This window comes from Poecilia formosa, unplaced genomic scaffold, assembly GCF_000485575.1.
Source record: "Poecilia formosa unplaced genomic scaffold, Poecilia_formosa-5.1.2 Scaffold398, whole genome shotgun sequence".
Taxonomy (NCBI): domain Eukaryota; kingdom Metazoa; phylum Chordata; class Actinopteri; order Cyprinodontiformes; family Poeciliidae; genus Poecilia; species Poecilia formosa.
The window spans coordinates 241,414-256,226 of record NW_006800337.1 but is presented as its reverse complement, the minus strand read 5'-3'; the positions used below and the strand labels follow the sequence as shown (position 1 = coordinate 256,226).

The window sequence follows — 14,813 nt, the reverse complement described above, 5'->3', positions numbered from 1 at the left end:
TAGCTCAGTTGGTAGAGCATGAGACTTTTAATCTCAGGGTCGTGGGTTCAAGTCCCACGTTGGGTGTTTCTAAGTTGGCTTTATGTTCTTGTTGGCGGTATGTGGCACAGCACATACCCCCAACAACTGAACTGTTGTAGTAATTCCATCAACCTAGTTGAAAGACTTGCTGTCATGTTTGAATGCTATGGATAGAGGCCTTTATGTACTCTTAGCATCTTGGCCAAAAATATCAGCAGTGTTTTCTTGTAGAGCTCAAAGTACATTAAATAAGCCATCAAGTTCAGGCCCAGTTCCTTTGTACCTTGTAAGCGAACAGCAACACAGGTAAGGATGGCCGAGTGGTTGAAGGCGCCAGACTCAAGGCTTTACCCCTTACTTCCTGGAGAGGTTTCTGGTCTCCTGATGGAGGTGTGGGTTCAAATCCCACTCAAGAAATTTTTTATTTGATGTTTTGGCCAAAGTGCTTTGAGCACTTTGGCACAAAATATCAGCAGTGTTTTCTTGTAGTAACGCAAGTATATTGAATAAGCCCTGAGGTTTATGTTATATTAGAGCTCTGTGGTGCATTAGTTTATCAGTCCATCTTCATAAAGATGTTTTTTTCTGTTCAAAATAAACCCCAAGTCTAGATTTACTTGTATCACGTTGATGCATCCAAAATAATAGACTTTCTTTATATCATAAGGGGTCCAAGAGTGCTAAAATAACCTCCAGTTCAAACAGCAGATCAGATGCCATAAATGCTGAAACACATGACTCAATATATTTTTTCAGAAACTCCCTGCCAGTGTTTAAAGTCGATACTTTTCACTCAATATTTCAAATGAGATTTCGTGCATGAAAATACCTGGAGGACCCAAGTCTGTGAAAAGCTGACATGCAACCTAACAAAATCAAGAGGAGTCTGGACAGGAAATAGAGATGATATTTATTCATTTCTGCAAAGAATCTCAGCTCATGCAAAGATACAACTTCTGTAAACAGAATTTGCTGGGACATGACAATAGAAGGTGCAGATTGCTTATTTTCCTTGTGTCAAACAGTGGAATGTATAACAAGTGTAAGTTAGTTTTCTGTTCCAGCAGTAAATTAGAGCTGCAGAATAACTCACCCCAAAAATCACAGATTCTCTTTTCCAAGTCATATTGTTATTCTTTTTCCAGTTGTGTTGCACAAAATTGTTTACTGGCAGGGACTTTTGCATTGCATGGCTGAACTATGTGGGGTCAGACTTCACTTGGTTAAAGCACTCCAGAGAGCATAATTCTGAGTTCAAAATAAAGTAACACTTTAAGACAGCTGTGAAATTTTACAAGAAGCAACATTTTACTTGAGAATGATAAATATTAAAAATCACACCGTGAGTATTTGGAGCAAAATAACTCAATATCTGATTACATGGGTCTGGATTTTCTATTCCCAGCCTTGGACTCACAAATTTTACTAAAATCAAGTTTTTGCAAACGTTTGTCATCATGTTAATCTGACATTTGAACAGCAGTGGAGTAATTCACAGGCAACTAGAATTTTCTTTAGACATTTTCATTAGACATGGCCCAGTTTATTGCAAAGACAGTAAACCCTAACATTTACCCTTTTCACAACTGCTGGCCAGCTAGCTGAAAAAACTTTCCTACCTCTGGAAACATTTCTGGTCACAAAAATAATCAAATTCTATGGGTTACATTATAATTGTATTGATAAGCTGTATTAATTTAGTGGAAGTGGGTCATCTTGCTCCTTGAACTGAAAGTCTCAAGGTATATTTCTTGATTTGCGTGTGGGGTTTATTTTGGTATATTTTCAGTCACAGCCTGATTCCCTCATCCAGGGAATCAGGCTGTGATTTAAATTTTCATGTTAGGTTTATTTTGTAAAATGATTCTTATTCACCAGTACCCCAGTGAAAACAATGGAAATGCTTAAAATTGTATTTTTGACAGAAATCATCAGAATTTGGCAATTTCAGCTCAGACTGGCGGGTCCAAAACAAAACAAAAAAAAAGAATTTTGTTTCTCCGTTTATTAAAAATGTTCCAAAAATTAAGAATTTCCCCCGGATCTAAGATCTCCTAGACATTTGCTTTGACGTACAAATGGAGATAATCTTGTTGGATTCAAAACTAGCATCCCACTAGACAGTCAAGAGCACAGTTTGTTTCCATCCCATGTTTTATATTTCTCAGAACATTGGGGGTAAAAACAAAAGTGTGAAAATTAAAAATTGGAAGGTCAGACCTTTAAGAAAAACTAGAAATCTGCATCGGCCATGGGGGGAAAAAAGCCTAATTCACTAATTTCACAGTTTGTTTTCCAGAAAAACTGAAAAAAGAAAAAAGTTTGATCACTCCTCCTGATTTCTAAAAAGGAAGAGAAACAAAGTGGGAGAATCATTCCTAGAATCAATCTATCTTCAGGCCGAGATGAGTGTCCACACACCAAAGTAGAATGTGGGAGTAGCCACCAGCAGCTGAAATCACCCAGCAGGAAGACAAGAGTCCATTCAGATCAGATGATTCCCTTTGAATCAAAGAGATGAGCGGTGCAGCAGCCATGTTGAAAAGACATTCCAACACCTTCTTTATTCTTTCCAGCTTTGCATGAGATTTTTTTTGCATGTCTGTGTCATATATATTTATATATTATAGCTATTAGAACAATCCCAGTGAAAGAGTGACAAAAATAGAAGAGACCAGCACAGAAAAAGGCCCAATATATATAATTTGACAAGTCCATCGATTTAAAAATATACATATACAATAATCATGCTGCAAATCTTCCAGATCCCATTTTAAACATTTAATATACTTTTTTGTTGTTTTGTTGTTTAAACAGGCACAGTAGTGTTACCCTGGATAGAAATGTTAGAAAACATATAAAAAAAACAGAAGAAGAAAAAATCATAAAGCTCCACAGCCACAAAGAGGCAGCTGCCGTTGGAAGGAAGAAATCATTCGAATCCCAAGATGTTAACTCAAATCAAACATCTCATGCAATCTTGCTTAAGAACAATGGAATTATGTGTGCAGCATAAAACAATGAGAGAAAGGAGGTTAGATGAGGAGAGGCAGCCCCTGCTTTGTACAGAGTCAGTAGTACTGAGAGCAAACCTCGTCACCGCGGAAATGAGCGGAGAGCAGGAGAGGCTGAACCGTCCAGCACAGTAGTTTGAAGTAAGGCCTCGTTTTTTTTTTCTATTTTTGTGTTGGCAAATTAACAAAAATCCAAAAGAGAGAGAAACATACAACTGTCATTTAATTACACCTAGCTTGAAAAAAAAAAAAGATATGTGCAAAAAGTTGTACAAATATAGGAAGAGTTTGTTTTTGAAGATTGCTGAGGAAGGTGGTTTGTGGTGTCCACCTTCTTTTCATTCGTCCAGCCGCCAGTCCACCGCCTCCTCCTCTCCTTCCTCCTCGGCAGACTGGCAGCTGAGCTTGAGGCTGGCTGTTGATGGGACACGACGCTTCACGTTGACTGGATGGCCTTCTTTAGGTTCTCTACCTCGATCTGATAGGAAGACAACAAAACAAACTCAGGATTCTAACTCTCTCTTTGGGAGTTGTATGGTTACTGAAGCCCACATAGACTCCAACTGTAGAGTAAACCCTGCTGAAAGAACTCAATAGTTGTTCTAAATGTGCAGATATACCACTGTCAGGTTTCATTCTGAATGATTCTTCTTAATGCATGGTTTTTTTTTTCGTATATGTATTGCTTGACATATTGAAGTGAATGTCCTTTCCTATCATGTTTTCATTACAGTATAACTCGTTTGTTTTGATCTATGACATCTACTTTGGATTTGTCTATTTTTGGAGTTACTTTTATTGTGAATTTATTTTGGTGTCTATTTATGCTATGTGTTTTTAGTTATGTTCAATGAGTAGACCCCAGGAAGAGTAGATGCAGTGAATTGCAACTAACAAAGATCCAATTACAAAAAAAGGACAGAATCATGCAGCTTCCCTGCTTTAAAGGCTTTTCAATTAGAAGCTACACTGTTCTGTGTGGACGTCGTTACTGAGAGAACGAGACTAAAAATGAGCTATTTTTCATTTTAGATGTTTAAAATAAAGTCAAAGGAAGGCATTGAAAAGGAGACTAATTTCTGTAACATGACCAGAACATGTCTGCTTAATTCAGGGATTTAGGACTTTTCAGAGTACAGCAAAAATTATTTGTTGTCCTTTTCTGCTTTCAGCCTCTCTGCTGTGAAACATTGTGAACTTTGAACTGTTTACAGCTGTTTACAAATCTTAGAGTTCTTCTGTACTTCTTTGGGGAACAAACTTAATAGACCCCTGTGTTTGTAACGCTAGAAACTACAGCCAAGCCTTACATTAGAACATCATTGCAAGTCCAGTGAGTGAGTTTTGTGACGCATCAACCAGGTGACTGTGGCTCATTGGGTAGAGTAGTTATCTTACAACCAGTAGGTTGTAGGTTCAATTCCAGCGCTTAGCCACAAAGGAGCTGCTGATCTGAAGGTTGGTGTATAATATGTTTGAAAAGTTAGAGGGTGTGATTGACAGGGTAAGACCCTCCCCTTGGCTCTAATTGGTTGTTTTGACCAGGTGCAGTGTATTAGGGGGAGCTCAATTTTTTTCTCACAGTTTATCAGTCTTTGTGTTATTCCGTCAGGATATAGTGACAGTTATTTAAATTTTTATTTTACATTTACATACTGCAGCATAAAATGAATATTTATGGATATTTTATTTAGTTGTCAGAATATTAAATTTTTACACTGCCAAAAAGCGATTTCTACTTTATTAGCTTCTACCCATTCTCTAACATCCACAAGTAGAGTTTGACAGACTTCATGTAATGCATCGACATATTGGTGAGCATTTTTTTTTTATTTCTGATTTCCCACAGATAATGACGACCAAAAGCCCTGTTAAAATTAGCTGCTGTGACAAACATTCAGCAACCGCCGTTTTCTTCAAACGATCTAAACTTTTGGAAGCTGTGAGGAAGCCTCTTTTTTTGCAGAAGTCTCCATTTGTAGTGGGAAAAAGCCGAACATCTCTGACATGCCGCAGCGTGCTGTGCCTGTGATCCACAGACTGTTATCCCTGCTGTGAAGCATAGCAGCTGAGGCATCCTGCTGACTTCAGTGGAAGACATTAGGCAGGAGCGTAGGCAGTACCTGAGCTGATTTACAAAAACTGACAAATAAACCAACGCACTGTTGTTTAGAGCAACTAAAGAATTGTTTTCTCAATATATGTTCTAATGGGGTTTTTGGAGGAAATGAAGAAAAACTGACGATCAGAAATTAAACTTCAAAGTCCTTCAATGACGATGATATAAAATCCTGATATAAGCATATTGTATCTTTTTTTGTTTTACATACCTGAAATACTGCCAAACTGATGATCTTTCCTCTTTTATCCACAGTTTTCATTCAAAGCCATTGTTTTATTTTTAAGCATTTACGAGGCACAGTGGAGGATTCCTTACAAGTAGGGAAGTAGGATTAAATAAGCCTTTATTTCTTCCTTCTCCCTTTTGAACATGTTATGTTGACATTGCTCTTTATGTTGACTGTTGTTTTACTTTGGCTTGGTTTATTTAGTTAATTTTGTTTTTCCTCTTTCTGTTTTTCCCATGCCCAAAATCACAAAAAATGCAAAATGCAAAGCCTTTCCTCTGCCTACATCCCCCAGAATGCTATGGGGTTCCAGCTTAGAGTTCAATGAATATTCTATATACTGAACGTTGAATATTCTATCAGATGTACTATTTATTGATAATGATCACTTATCTATCATGATATATTGTGTCCAGCCCTAGACGAGGCTTTAAACAAATCTACTAGAGATTATTGCTAAAGTGAAAACTGAATTATTTAACTGAGCTCAGATTCATAAAGTTATCCAAACTGTAGGAATATGTGTTTTGGAAGCTATGAACAGCTATGTTGTTTATAAATTAATACCAAATTTTGTTGAATGGTTGTCATGGAGATTAAAGGATTTCTCAAACATGCATAAAAATCAAGGCAACTCCAGGTATGTTTTTTTGATGAGGGAATAAGATGATGTAAAACTGAAAAAAGGTTGATTTCACATGACGCTGCCCCTTAGTGCCCATCAACGTATTCTTACCGCTTGAACTCTGTCTCAATATAAATTCAAACGTAGATGTGTTGTATTGGGATTTTAACGTGTCAATATTTGTTGAAAGTGGCGGCCTAATGAACACAGACAGCTCAGCGTGTGTCTGGGAGGAAGCGGTGCTACCTGCAGGGCCACGCGCTTCACTCGCTCCTCATCCAGGTCTCGCCGCAGCTCCGTGATCTCTTTCCTGGAAACAGACACACACCGGCAAGGGTCAGCAAACTTTCTGCTGCTGACGGCGTTTCAAACAGCTTAGACTGCCGAGTATGAAGAATGTCAATTGAATGACTCTGAAACCTGCTTGACGTTCTGATTGACACTTGCTGTCTTACATTTGCTGGGCTTTGAGGAGCTCCACAGACAGCAGCAGGTCTTTTATTTGGCTTTTCAGCTCATCCTGCTGGGCGCTCTGCTCCACCATCTCCAGATGGGCTCTGCTGTTCTGGGAGATGCTGACATCCAAGCCGGCAGCGGCGGCAGGGCCCGGCTTGGGTTCAGCGAAACCAGGCCGGTGGGGTGGTGGAGACTGGTTGGAAGGCTATAGATGGAAAAACAACAGGAGCAGAAGACTTTACTGCACTGTAGATACTTGTATCAAGCTCAGAATGACAATTTTGTGCTGGTAGAGAAGAATTTCTGGTTTCACCTGTGTAAAATACATTTCTAGCAGGGATGGTCTGCTTACTTTTTTCCACCACACCACTTAGGTGCATCAAAGCCTGTCACAAATAGGAATGCACTCATCTATTTTTTCCCCACTTCCGACACGGATACAGATATCAGAGGTCTAGTATCAGACTATACCGATTCAAAACATCACTGAATTGACTTAAAACATTTATTTAAAAGAAAAAAAAAAAATCAAGCATAAATGTACTGAGTTACACATTTATTTGAGAAGTCTACACCAGTGCAGCACAATAAAATAAACCAATATCTTCACAAGCTTAGTCAAACATGTAACAACACAACTTTAATTTGTTCAGTCAGTGCAATTAGCAGTAAAACAGCCTTGATTGATTAGTTGTTTAATGCAGCAGGCTTTGGTACATCTATATGCATGCATATGGATAGTAAAGATGCAACAATATGACATCATTATTTTGTACAATAATGGTAATTCATTTTAGAACAATTTATGAAGATGTGTTGAACTACATCCATTAAAAATCTTTTTATGAGCAAAATTAATGCACAAGGAGCCAATTTTATTATTCTGGACATAAAAGGTCATTTTTCCCAGAGGGGCTGTAACTAATGATTATTCTATGAATTGGTTATTCTGCTGACTATCTGCATCCACATGTCTGTTGATGTTGTGTTCAATAGAAGAGTTTTTTCTCATCTTAAATTCAAAATGTATATATGTTTGTTCTATTATCAAATGGCCCTTTGTTGAGTCTGTACACTCCAGATAAGGATTAATCAATAGTTAATTATTCCAATTATTGAATTATCATGATTGATTAAACTTAACAAGTTACCTTTTTGTGTTCTGTTGGCTTGGGTTTGGCACTTTCATCCTCATCGACCTTGAAGACTTTCTCAGCACTCACTTCCTTTGTAGGCTGCAAGTAGACATTTATTCAAATATTAAGTGACATTAATGTGTTTTTTTTTTCTTTCTTGAAAACTGAAACAGAAATAAAGAAAGTTCATGCCAGGAGTTTCCCTAAAGCCATCCAAGACTGAACTCGGGTCACTTTTAAAAGGCTGACAATCAGTTCCAGCAACAGACTAAATGTCATACCTTACTTCATAAAAAAGAAGAAATACTGAGATCCTCTTTGAAGCTACATTAGTATTAATGTGAGACTGATGTAAAGATATAAATAAACAGCAGGCTGTGTGTTCTTTGAGGTCATTTACTCCTAGACTCAAACCCAGATCAGACTCAAATGTTAATAAGTCTCATCTATAACTAGTTGGGTTCTTTAAAGCATGGCTTACTGTTGATTTCGGGTCACCACGGCGATGAGCACGCAGGTGAAGTTTGAGCCAGAAACTTACTGTCAGATAATCCATTATTAACGATGTTTCTGCTTTATTATTTCTGGGCTTCACTCTCTGTCCATTCCACTAAAAATATTGAGCCAACTTTGAGACAGATTGATTGCAGAGGGGTATTCGACCCGTGGTGATGGGAAGTGACTGTGGCAGACTTTAAAGTTCATTTGGAGATAATGATGAGAAATGGTAAATCATTCAGCCTTTTCTGTGAAAGACCAACAAAAATTGGGCAGAATTGTGAAGTGGAAGGAAGACAAAATAGTTTTCAACATTTATAAAGAAAAATATGGAAAGTAAAACTGACTTGGCAAAGTTTGCACATCTAGAAAGTGAAATGTTTGTGTGTGACATTAGGCCAAATGTAGAGCATTTAAGTTTGACCACACATTCTCAACTGGATTTAGGTTTAAACTTTGAAGTTCGTTCATCACACAAAATTCCAACATAAACACATTAAAGTTGATTCTTTTGATGTAAAACATTTTTACAAGCATTACGATTTGTGTGTTCTTGTGCAAATGTTACAAAATCACTTTCTACCTCAACTTGTGCAAAAAGTCACCACTTCATTTTCTGTTTGAGCTGTTTGATCAAAGTGTCTGAATGGTTATGTCAGAGTATCTCACCGACTGTCCTCCGGCAAACTGTCCAGGGAGCCTCCTGCCAGTTACCTTTGGTCTGGAAGTGGTTAGGTGGGAGAGCTTCTCTGACGCAGATGACAATTCATCAAAACTCATCAGATCTTCTGGGGAGAAAAAAAAAGTAAAAGAGGAGATGAGGAAAAGAAGAATATACCAGAGAGAATCAGTTCTACGTGGAATGTTTCTTGCATGATTAAAGTGACGTCCAATGGTGACCCTATGGGTTTCCATTTCATTTGAGTGCTTTCTGGCCTGAAGGTAGGTTGCTTCCTGTCTGCAAATTAAATTGGGAAACATGGAAACAGGAAAAAAAAAAAAAAACTAGAATCTGCATATCTTTTTATTGCGATGAGGTGAATCACACAAACGTTGTTGATAGAAATCGATAGAAAAATAATAATCCCCGAATGCAAATCAAATGTGACACAAACGACCACATGAAAGGGAGATGACAGTCCAACCGCAACTTCCATTTAGAGTTAATGGTGCTGAAGAATAACTGAGATTCAGACCAACATACTCTGCCATTTTTCACAACTAGGTGTCATCGTAAGTATTTGAAACCAGTCATTCAGGACTTTTAGAAACATTAAGCCATTTTCCTCCGAGTTGAACTCAAGTTTACTGCTGCTTGCTTTCATGCTAAGACTTTGAACAGTGAACAGTGATTTCTAACAACATGAATGAATACCATGCACACAGTGTTTGTACCCAAGAACACCTGCACAGGTATTTATTTAGGCATGCATCTTCTCTACTTTCCTGGACAATGAAAGTCTTCCCCTCGGAGGTAGAGGCTGCAACAACTTCAACATGTTATTGCTCGTTCCATTGTAAATTTATGATTTGGATAAAATATTTAATGCTGTAAAAGTACAAGCCTTCAAGAAAATACTAGAATAAAAGCGTAATAAGAGGCCTGTGTTTGAATTATGTACATATAAAACAACCATCAGGATGTGAGGACTGTGGTGGTTCATTGTGAAATTATTACAGAGCTTTAATTTTCCGTTTAAAGCACCTCAGAATAGCTTTCATCCATCATTGATTAATTTGTTTCCACCAGCTTTTTTTTCATTACTACAAAGTAAACGTTGACAACCCTTGAGCACTCTGCGCAAATCTTTCATAGGAAAAAGTCTTGCTGCAAATTAAAAATGAATAGCCTTCAGAAAAGTGCATTTAAATGTGTTTGGAAAGGTATCAGAGACTCTTAGTACGGGAAATGTGTTTTGTTTTTGTTTTCTTGTGCAATAAATGGATAGAAAATCAATTTAAATAAGACATTTAATACTCTTGACTTCACATGTTCATCAGCAAGGACAAGAACTCTGTTTAAGGTCTTTCAATGTGACGGTCTTTCAATGTGCGTCCCCAACTTTTCCAATAAAATAATGAAAAGCGTTTTGCTATGTAGCAGCACTTTGCACCTACTCTACAGTAATCGGCTGCAGATGGAGAGCTCTGGCTGTAATTGTGGGAATGATGGAGTTTTCATGTTTAGTGTCACAGTGTGACTGACTGGTTTGTTTGGAGCTGCGCCGACTTTTAGCACCTTCACAGACGTCTGGTCAGGAGATCTCTGAGGGCCGACAGGCCTTCAGGTCAGCTTTACTCAGTCATCTGTGATGTTTTCCAGCTGCGACCTTTCAGTCTTGCGTTCTGTTCCGACACGTCCCCGTTTGTCACTACACGTTCCTGCTTCTAAAATATCGCTCTCAAATCTATTTATTTTTCAGTGAAGTTTGCTCCCATTCCCACAGCTGCTGTCTGTGTCATTTACTCTGGCTTTCCATGGGATCTTTTGTCGTTAAACAACTTTAATTCCTTTAATTTTATTGCTCCTAGGGGTCTGAATTTTAACTTTAGTGCCATTTGAGGTTTTTTTGGATGAGATGTTAGATTTTTTTTTGTTTCAAAAAGAGGTCTCAAACTCTGAAGTCTGGCCACGGTTTAAAACTCAGTTTTGATAACTTTTAATCTCACAAACTGACCTCGTTTGAAACCGACTGATCAAAATCGCTAGGGGGAGTTTGATCAAATGCACCGGGTATCAAAGGGAAAACAGGGTCAAAATTAGAACTTCAATTCAAGACGGCCAAATTCCATTTTATTGCACATCATGAGTGCCAGAGGGTTTTTCTACCTTGGGGAGTTTTGCAAGTGTACCAAAATTCACAGCTATGCAGTAAAGTAAGGTCAATGCGAGAAAGTTTGAAAGTTGCCAGGGGGCGCTGTGGAGATGTTTGATGCAATTTTTGCAACATTCTTAAACTATGTCAAGTCTGATGCGCCCATCAAGTTCAGTGAGTTTTTGTAGGCCTCCAAAAAGCCAATTAATTTGCTGGAAGAACAATAAGAAACACTATGATTACAATAGGCTTCCACAACGCTTTCACTGCAAACTATATTATTTTGATTCAATTCTATTACAGGCCTATTTCTCTACATTTTTGCTTTTATTCTACCACAATTATCATACCTTAAACATGAGAGCAGCAACATCCTATGATGTCAGTTTAAGTTTGACTAGACTGCTTACGTTGCCATCTTCTCAACACTAACAATGGTACATTTACCTTCATCCACAGTGTTCACCTGTTTCCCGATGATAAATTGTTGTTACCTTTTCTTACACTCTTGACAGTAAAATTGTGTAGAAGAAACAGCAGCAGCAATAGAAGTGAAAGAAAATGGCATTTTCAACATCCTTTTGAAAAAGGAGACTGAAAAATTAAACTCGCTGGGAAAAGAATGATTTTTTTTTTTTTATCTGAAGGTTTATGAGAAAGCATGCAGCTTACCGTGTGCTTCAGAACAATAAATCCCCAAGGCTCTGAAGATTTGGATTGTTGAGGTGATGTTTTGTGTACATACCTGCATCAGCAGGCTTGTCCCCCCGTTCTCCAGGCTGCGGTTTGGGTTTAGTTGGCAATACTGGCTCTAAATCCAACTTTGGTCGTATAGAAGGAGGCTCAAACTCTGACTTTGGTCGTATAGAAGGAGACTCAAACTCTGACTTTGGTCGTATAGAAGGTGGCTCTAAATCCAACTTTGGTCGCATAGAAGGCACCTCTCCTTTGGTCGTATAGAAGGAGCCTCAAACTCTGACTTTGGTCGTATAGAAGGTGGCTCTAAATCCAACTTTGGTCGCATAGAAGGCACCTCTCCGTTGTGCCTGCAGGCAAAAAGGACAGAAAAATGAAAATACACAAAAATGTAATTCTGCTAAACTGTCAAAAATACTGGTATTTTTTTATAACAGATATTTTCAGTCTTGGCACTGTGTGTTATCACTTGTAAAGGTATTACACTTTAGTCTACAATAATACACAGTTCATGGACAAAATATAAACAAGGTTCTACAGTTCTTTCCAAACAACCACAAAAACTAGAAGGAAGTAGACACCAAAAACAGATAAAGCCTTGATAGAAGGCAAAATGTCAAAACTCAGGAAAACTTAGTAAAATCTGATTACAGGTGTCAAGTCTGTGTTTATCTTAAGTGGAACAGTTTTCACTCCATTCTCTCAGGAGGAATAACATGCAGATCTTTTATTTAGATTGTTTTTCTTTGTCTTACCTGCACATAAATCAACATAAAATTACATAAACAAAAAAAATGAAGAGTGGTGGACACATTTCAAACATAAATAACTAACTCAAATTACAACATAACCAGTACAGAGAGTCACCCAAATGCTGGACATGTATAAAAAATAATAAAAAAAAGTCCAATTTAACCTTTTAAAATTTTGTGAGGTGCAATCTACATGAAAAAGTTATTTTTTCCATCCTAAGTAAACAATATGATGATCTGACTCAATTTATGCTTTAGCCATTACTTTGTAACAGCTTTTTTGGGCACTAAGCTTAAAATACCAAGGAATTTAGATGCCAGAGATTACTTCCATCTTTATATGAATAAATGTCCAAACAAATTTGGAATCAGTGGACATGATCAAAGCAAGTGAAAACATTTTACTCCTCAGATTCTCCAGCGGCTGGAGGAAAAATAATAATGTTCACTCTGTGCAGGTCTGGAGAAGAATCTCCACCTATTAGAACAAGTGATTTTCCACTGGACTGCACATTGTTGACATCAAACGTGATTAGTGATTACATCATTTACTTCTCTCTTCTATTTTTGTTCAATACACACTGTGTTTAGTAGGGCTGGACTATGAATCAATAACGTGTTGTGATAGATATGTGTTCAATTTCAATAGAAAATATGGAACATAGAATATTCACTGAAGTTTGATCCAGAACCGCACAGCATTCTGGGAGACGTAGGCACTGCGGAAAGGCTTTAACTGTTCAGTCTGTCATTGCTAGAAGAAAAAGTGTTTGTGTTGCTGTTAACATGTACAGTTCTTACAGGAGGCCTAGAAGATCGCTGGCATAACCCTACTGTGTGTCCAGGTTAGGTTTCAGAGAAGAACTTCACATGTTTCGTTTGATTTTGTTTTCTTTTTTTACATCAATCTACTTTCGATGCCACAGAAGCAGCGAAAATAAACTTTGATTTGAATAGATGTTGCATTAGCTATGCTGGAACCTTGACACAAGAAGGAAAATGAAAATAAAGTAAAGCCTTGAGGCAGATCCAGACGCACAATGTTTGACATGACCTGACTTGTTATGAGGCTAATCTCTGTGGGGCTCTGGGCTAAAGTAGCTGGGCTGCAGGTTTGCACACATATAAAAGCCCTTTTGATCTCAAGGTTAAAAACCAACAACTGTTTTTGAGAGGAGAGTTTGTAAAGTCATATGAAAAGCAACTTAATATTGCTGGAAACCTAACAAAAAATACATCAAACACTGAAGATATCTGTCTCAGTTTCTTTAATTCCCACTTTTCCTTGGTTGAAGCAGACCTTGGCTCAGTTCGAATGCATATGTGAACACCAAGAGGACCAGAGACCGCTCCAAAAGTAGGAAGTGGACAAGTGGACAACAGCGCAGGCCATTCTGGGTCAACTAGAGTTTTTTTGGGGTTTTTTTTTTAATTGCCATGTTTACACTAAGCAAATGTATTTTTGAAATCTCAAATTGCACGATTATATGGCCAATGGAAACATGACTAGTATCAATTTATTTGGACATTCCCGTCTTTAATATTCCTAAAACATTCTTCCCTTTGCCATTGTGGCCAATAATTTGACGCAAATGGAGAATCAGCAACCATAAAATTCCACTGTCAGAGTCTCTTAAAAAACTTGAAGGGGTTAGATTAGTCGAAGCTTTACCCTCCATTTCCTAGAGTGGCTTCAGGGAGATTATAACACAGGAGCCTGTTGTCATATTGCAGCTCAGCCTCACAGAGCTCAGTCAGATTTTCAGATCAAACAGATAAATAGGAGCAACACAGATACTGTACATACTTGACACTTAATGAGGGACCAATGGGCTTTTCTGGCTTCTTGGGTGGAATGGGGACCGGCTTCTTGGGTGGGTTTGGTGCAGGAGGTTTATGGAGTTTCGGCTCTGGAGTGTGCTTGTCACCTGAAACACAGACACAGTAGAGGGAAAAAAACATTTGCTAAATTAACTGTGTTTCACCTTTCTGCTTCTAATTTTACAGTAATTTAAGAGAAGCGATGGAACGCCATATGACAACCTTATGTATGAAGAGCTAAATGGATGGATAACAAGGGGATCTGCTGATGTTTATCGGACACTCAACTCAGTGAACCTTTATTTATATATATATATATATAAATAAACACATATATATGTGTGTGTGGTGTTGGTAGGGTGTTTCTGCTAGCTCAATGGCAAGAACAAGATCCGTGCAATAAACAGCTATGCCTTACCAGTAATCAGATACCCTGCCGGAATAATTAGCTGGCCAATGGAAGAGATAAAGACCACGGATGTTGAGACTCGGAAGCTACTAACCCGGCCGGGAGGGTTCCCCCCAAAACCCACCCCCCTGAGTCTGTCCACGAGCCGTAAGGAAGGAGGCAGAGGACTAGTGAGTGTGAGAGCCACTATCCAGGATGAAACATCCAAGATCCATAAATAC

General features: G+C 38.1%; 1 protein-coding gene and 1 non-coding gene across 6 annotated transcripts in view; one reads left to right on the top strand and one right to left on the bottom strand.

Moving 5' to 3' along the window:
• On the top strand, positions 1-66 carry trnak-uuu (transfer RNA lysine (anticodon UUU)). The gene has a single exon. It is a non-coding gene; the product is annotated as a tRNA-Lys (tRNA).
• A 2,496-nt stretch (positions 67-2,562) lies between these two features.
• Positions 2,563-14,813, bottom strand: part of LOC103154741 (CD2-associated protein-like) — a 38,880-nt gene continuing 26,629 nt past the window's right edge. The window contains exons 12-19 of one of the 5 annotated variants that reach the window (XM_016663007.1): positions 14,170-14,290; positions 11,882-11,960; positions 11,660-11,789; positions 8,813-8,886; positions 7,616-7,699; positions 6,464-6,669; positions 6,255-6,318; positions 2,563-3,513 (exon numbers count right to left, since the gene is read on the bottom strand). In XM_016663007.1, the coding sequence (XP_016518493.1) occupies positions 3,472-3,513; positions 6,255-6,318; positions 6,464-6,669; positions 7,616-7,699; positions 8,813-8,886; positions 11,660-11,789; positions 11,882-11,960; positions 14,170-14,290 (800 nt within the window). In that variant the 3' untranslated portion in view covers positions 2,563-3,471. Of the gene's footprint in view, positions 3,514-6,254; positions 6,319-6,463; positions 6,670-7,615; positions 7,700-8,767; positions 8,887-11,659; positions 11,856-11,881; positions 11,961-14,169; positions 14,291-14,813 lie in introns of all 5 variants that reach the window. The other 4 variants (XM_007576135.2, XM_016663008.1, XM_007576136.2 and 1 more) reach the window with 4 other exon arrangements.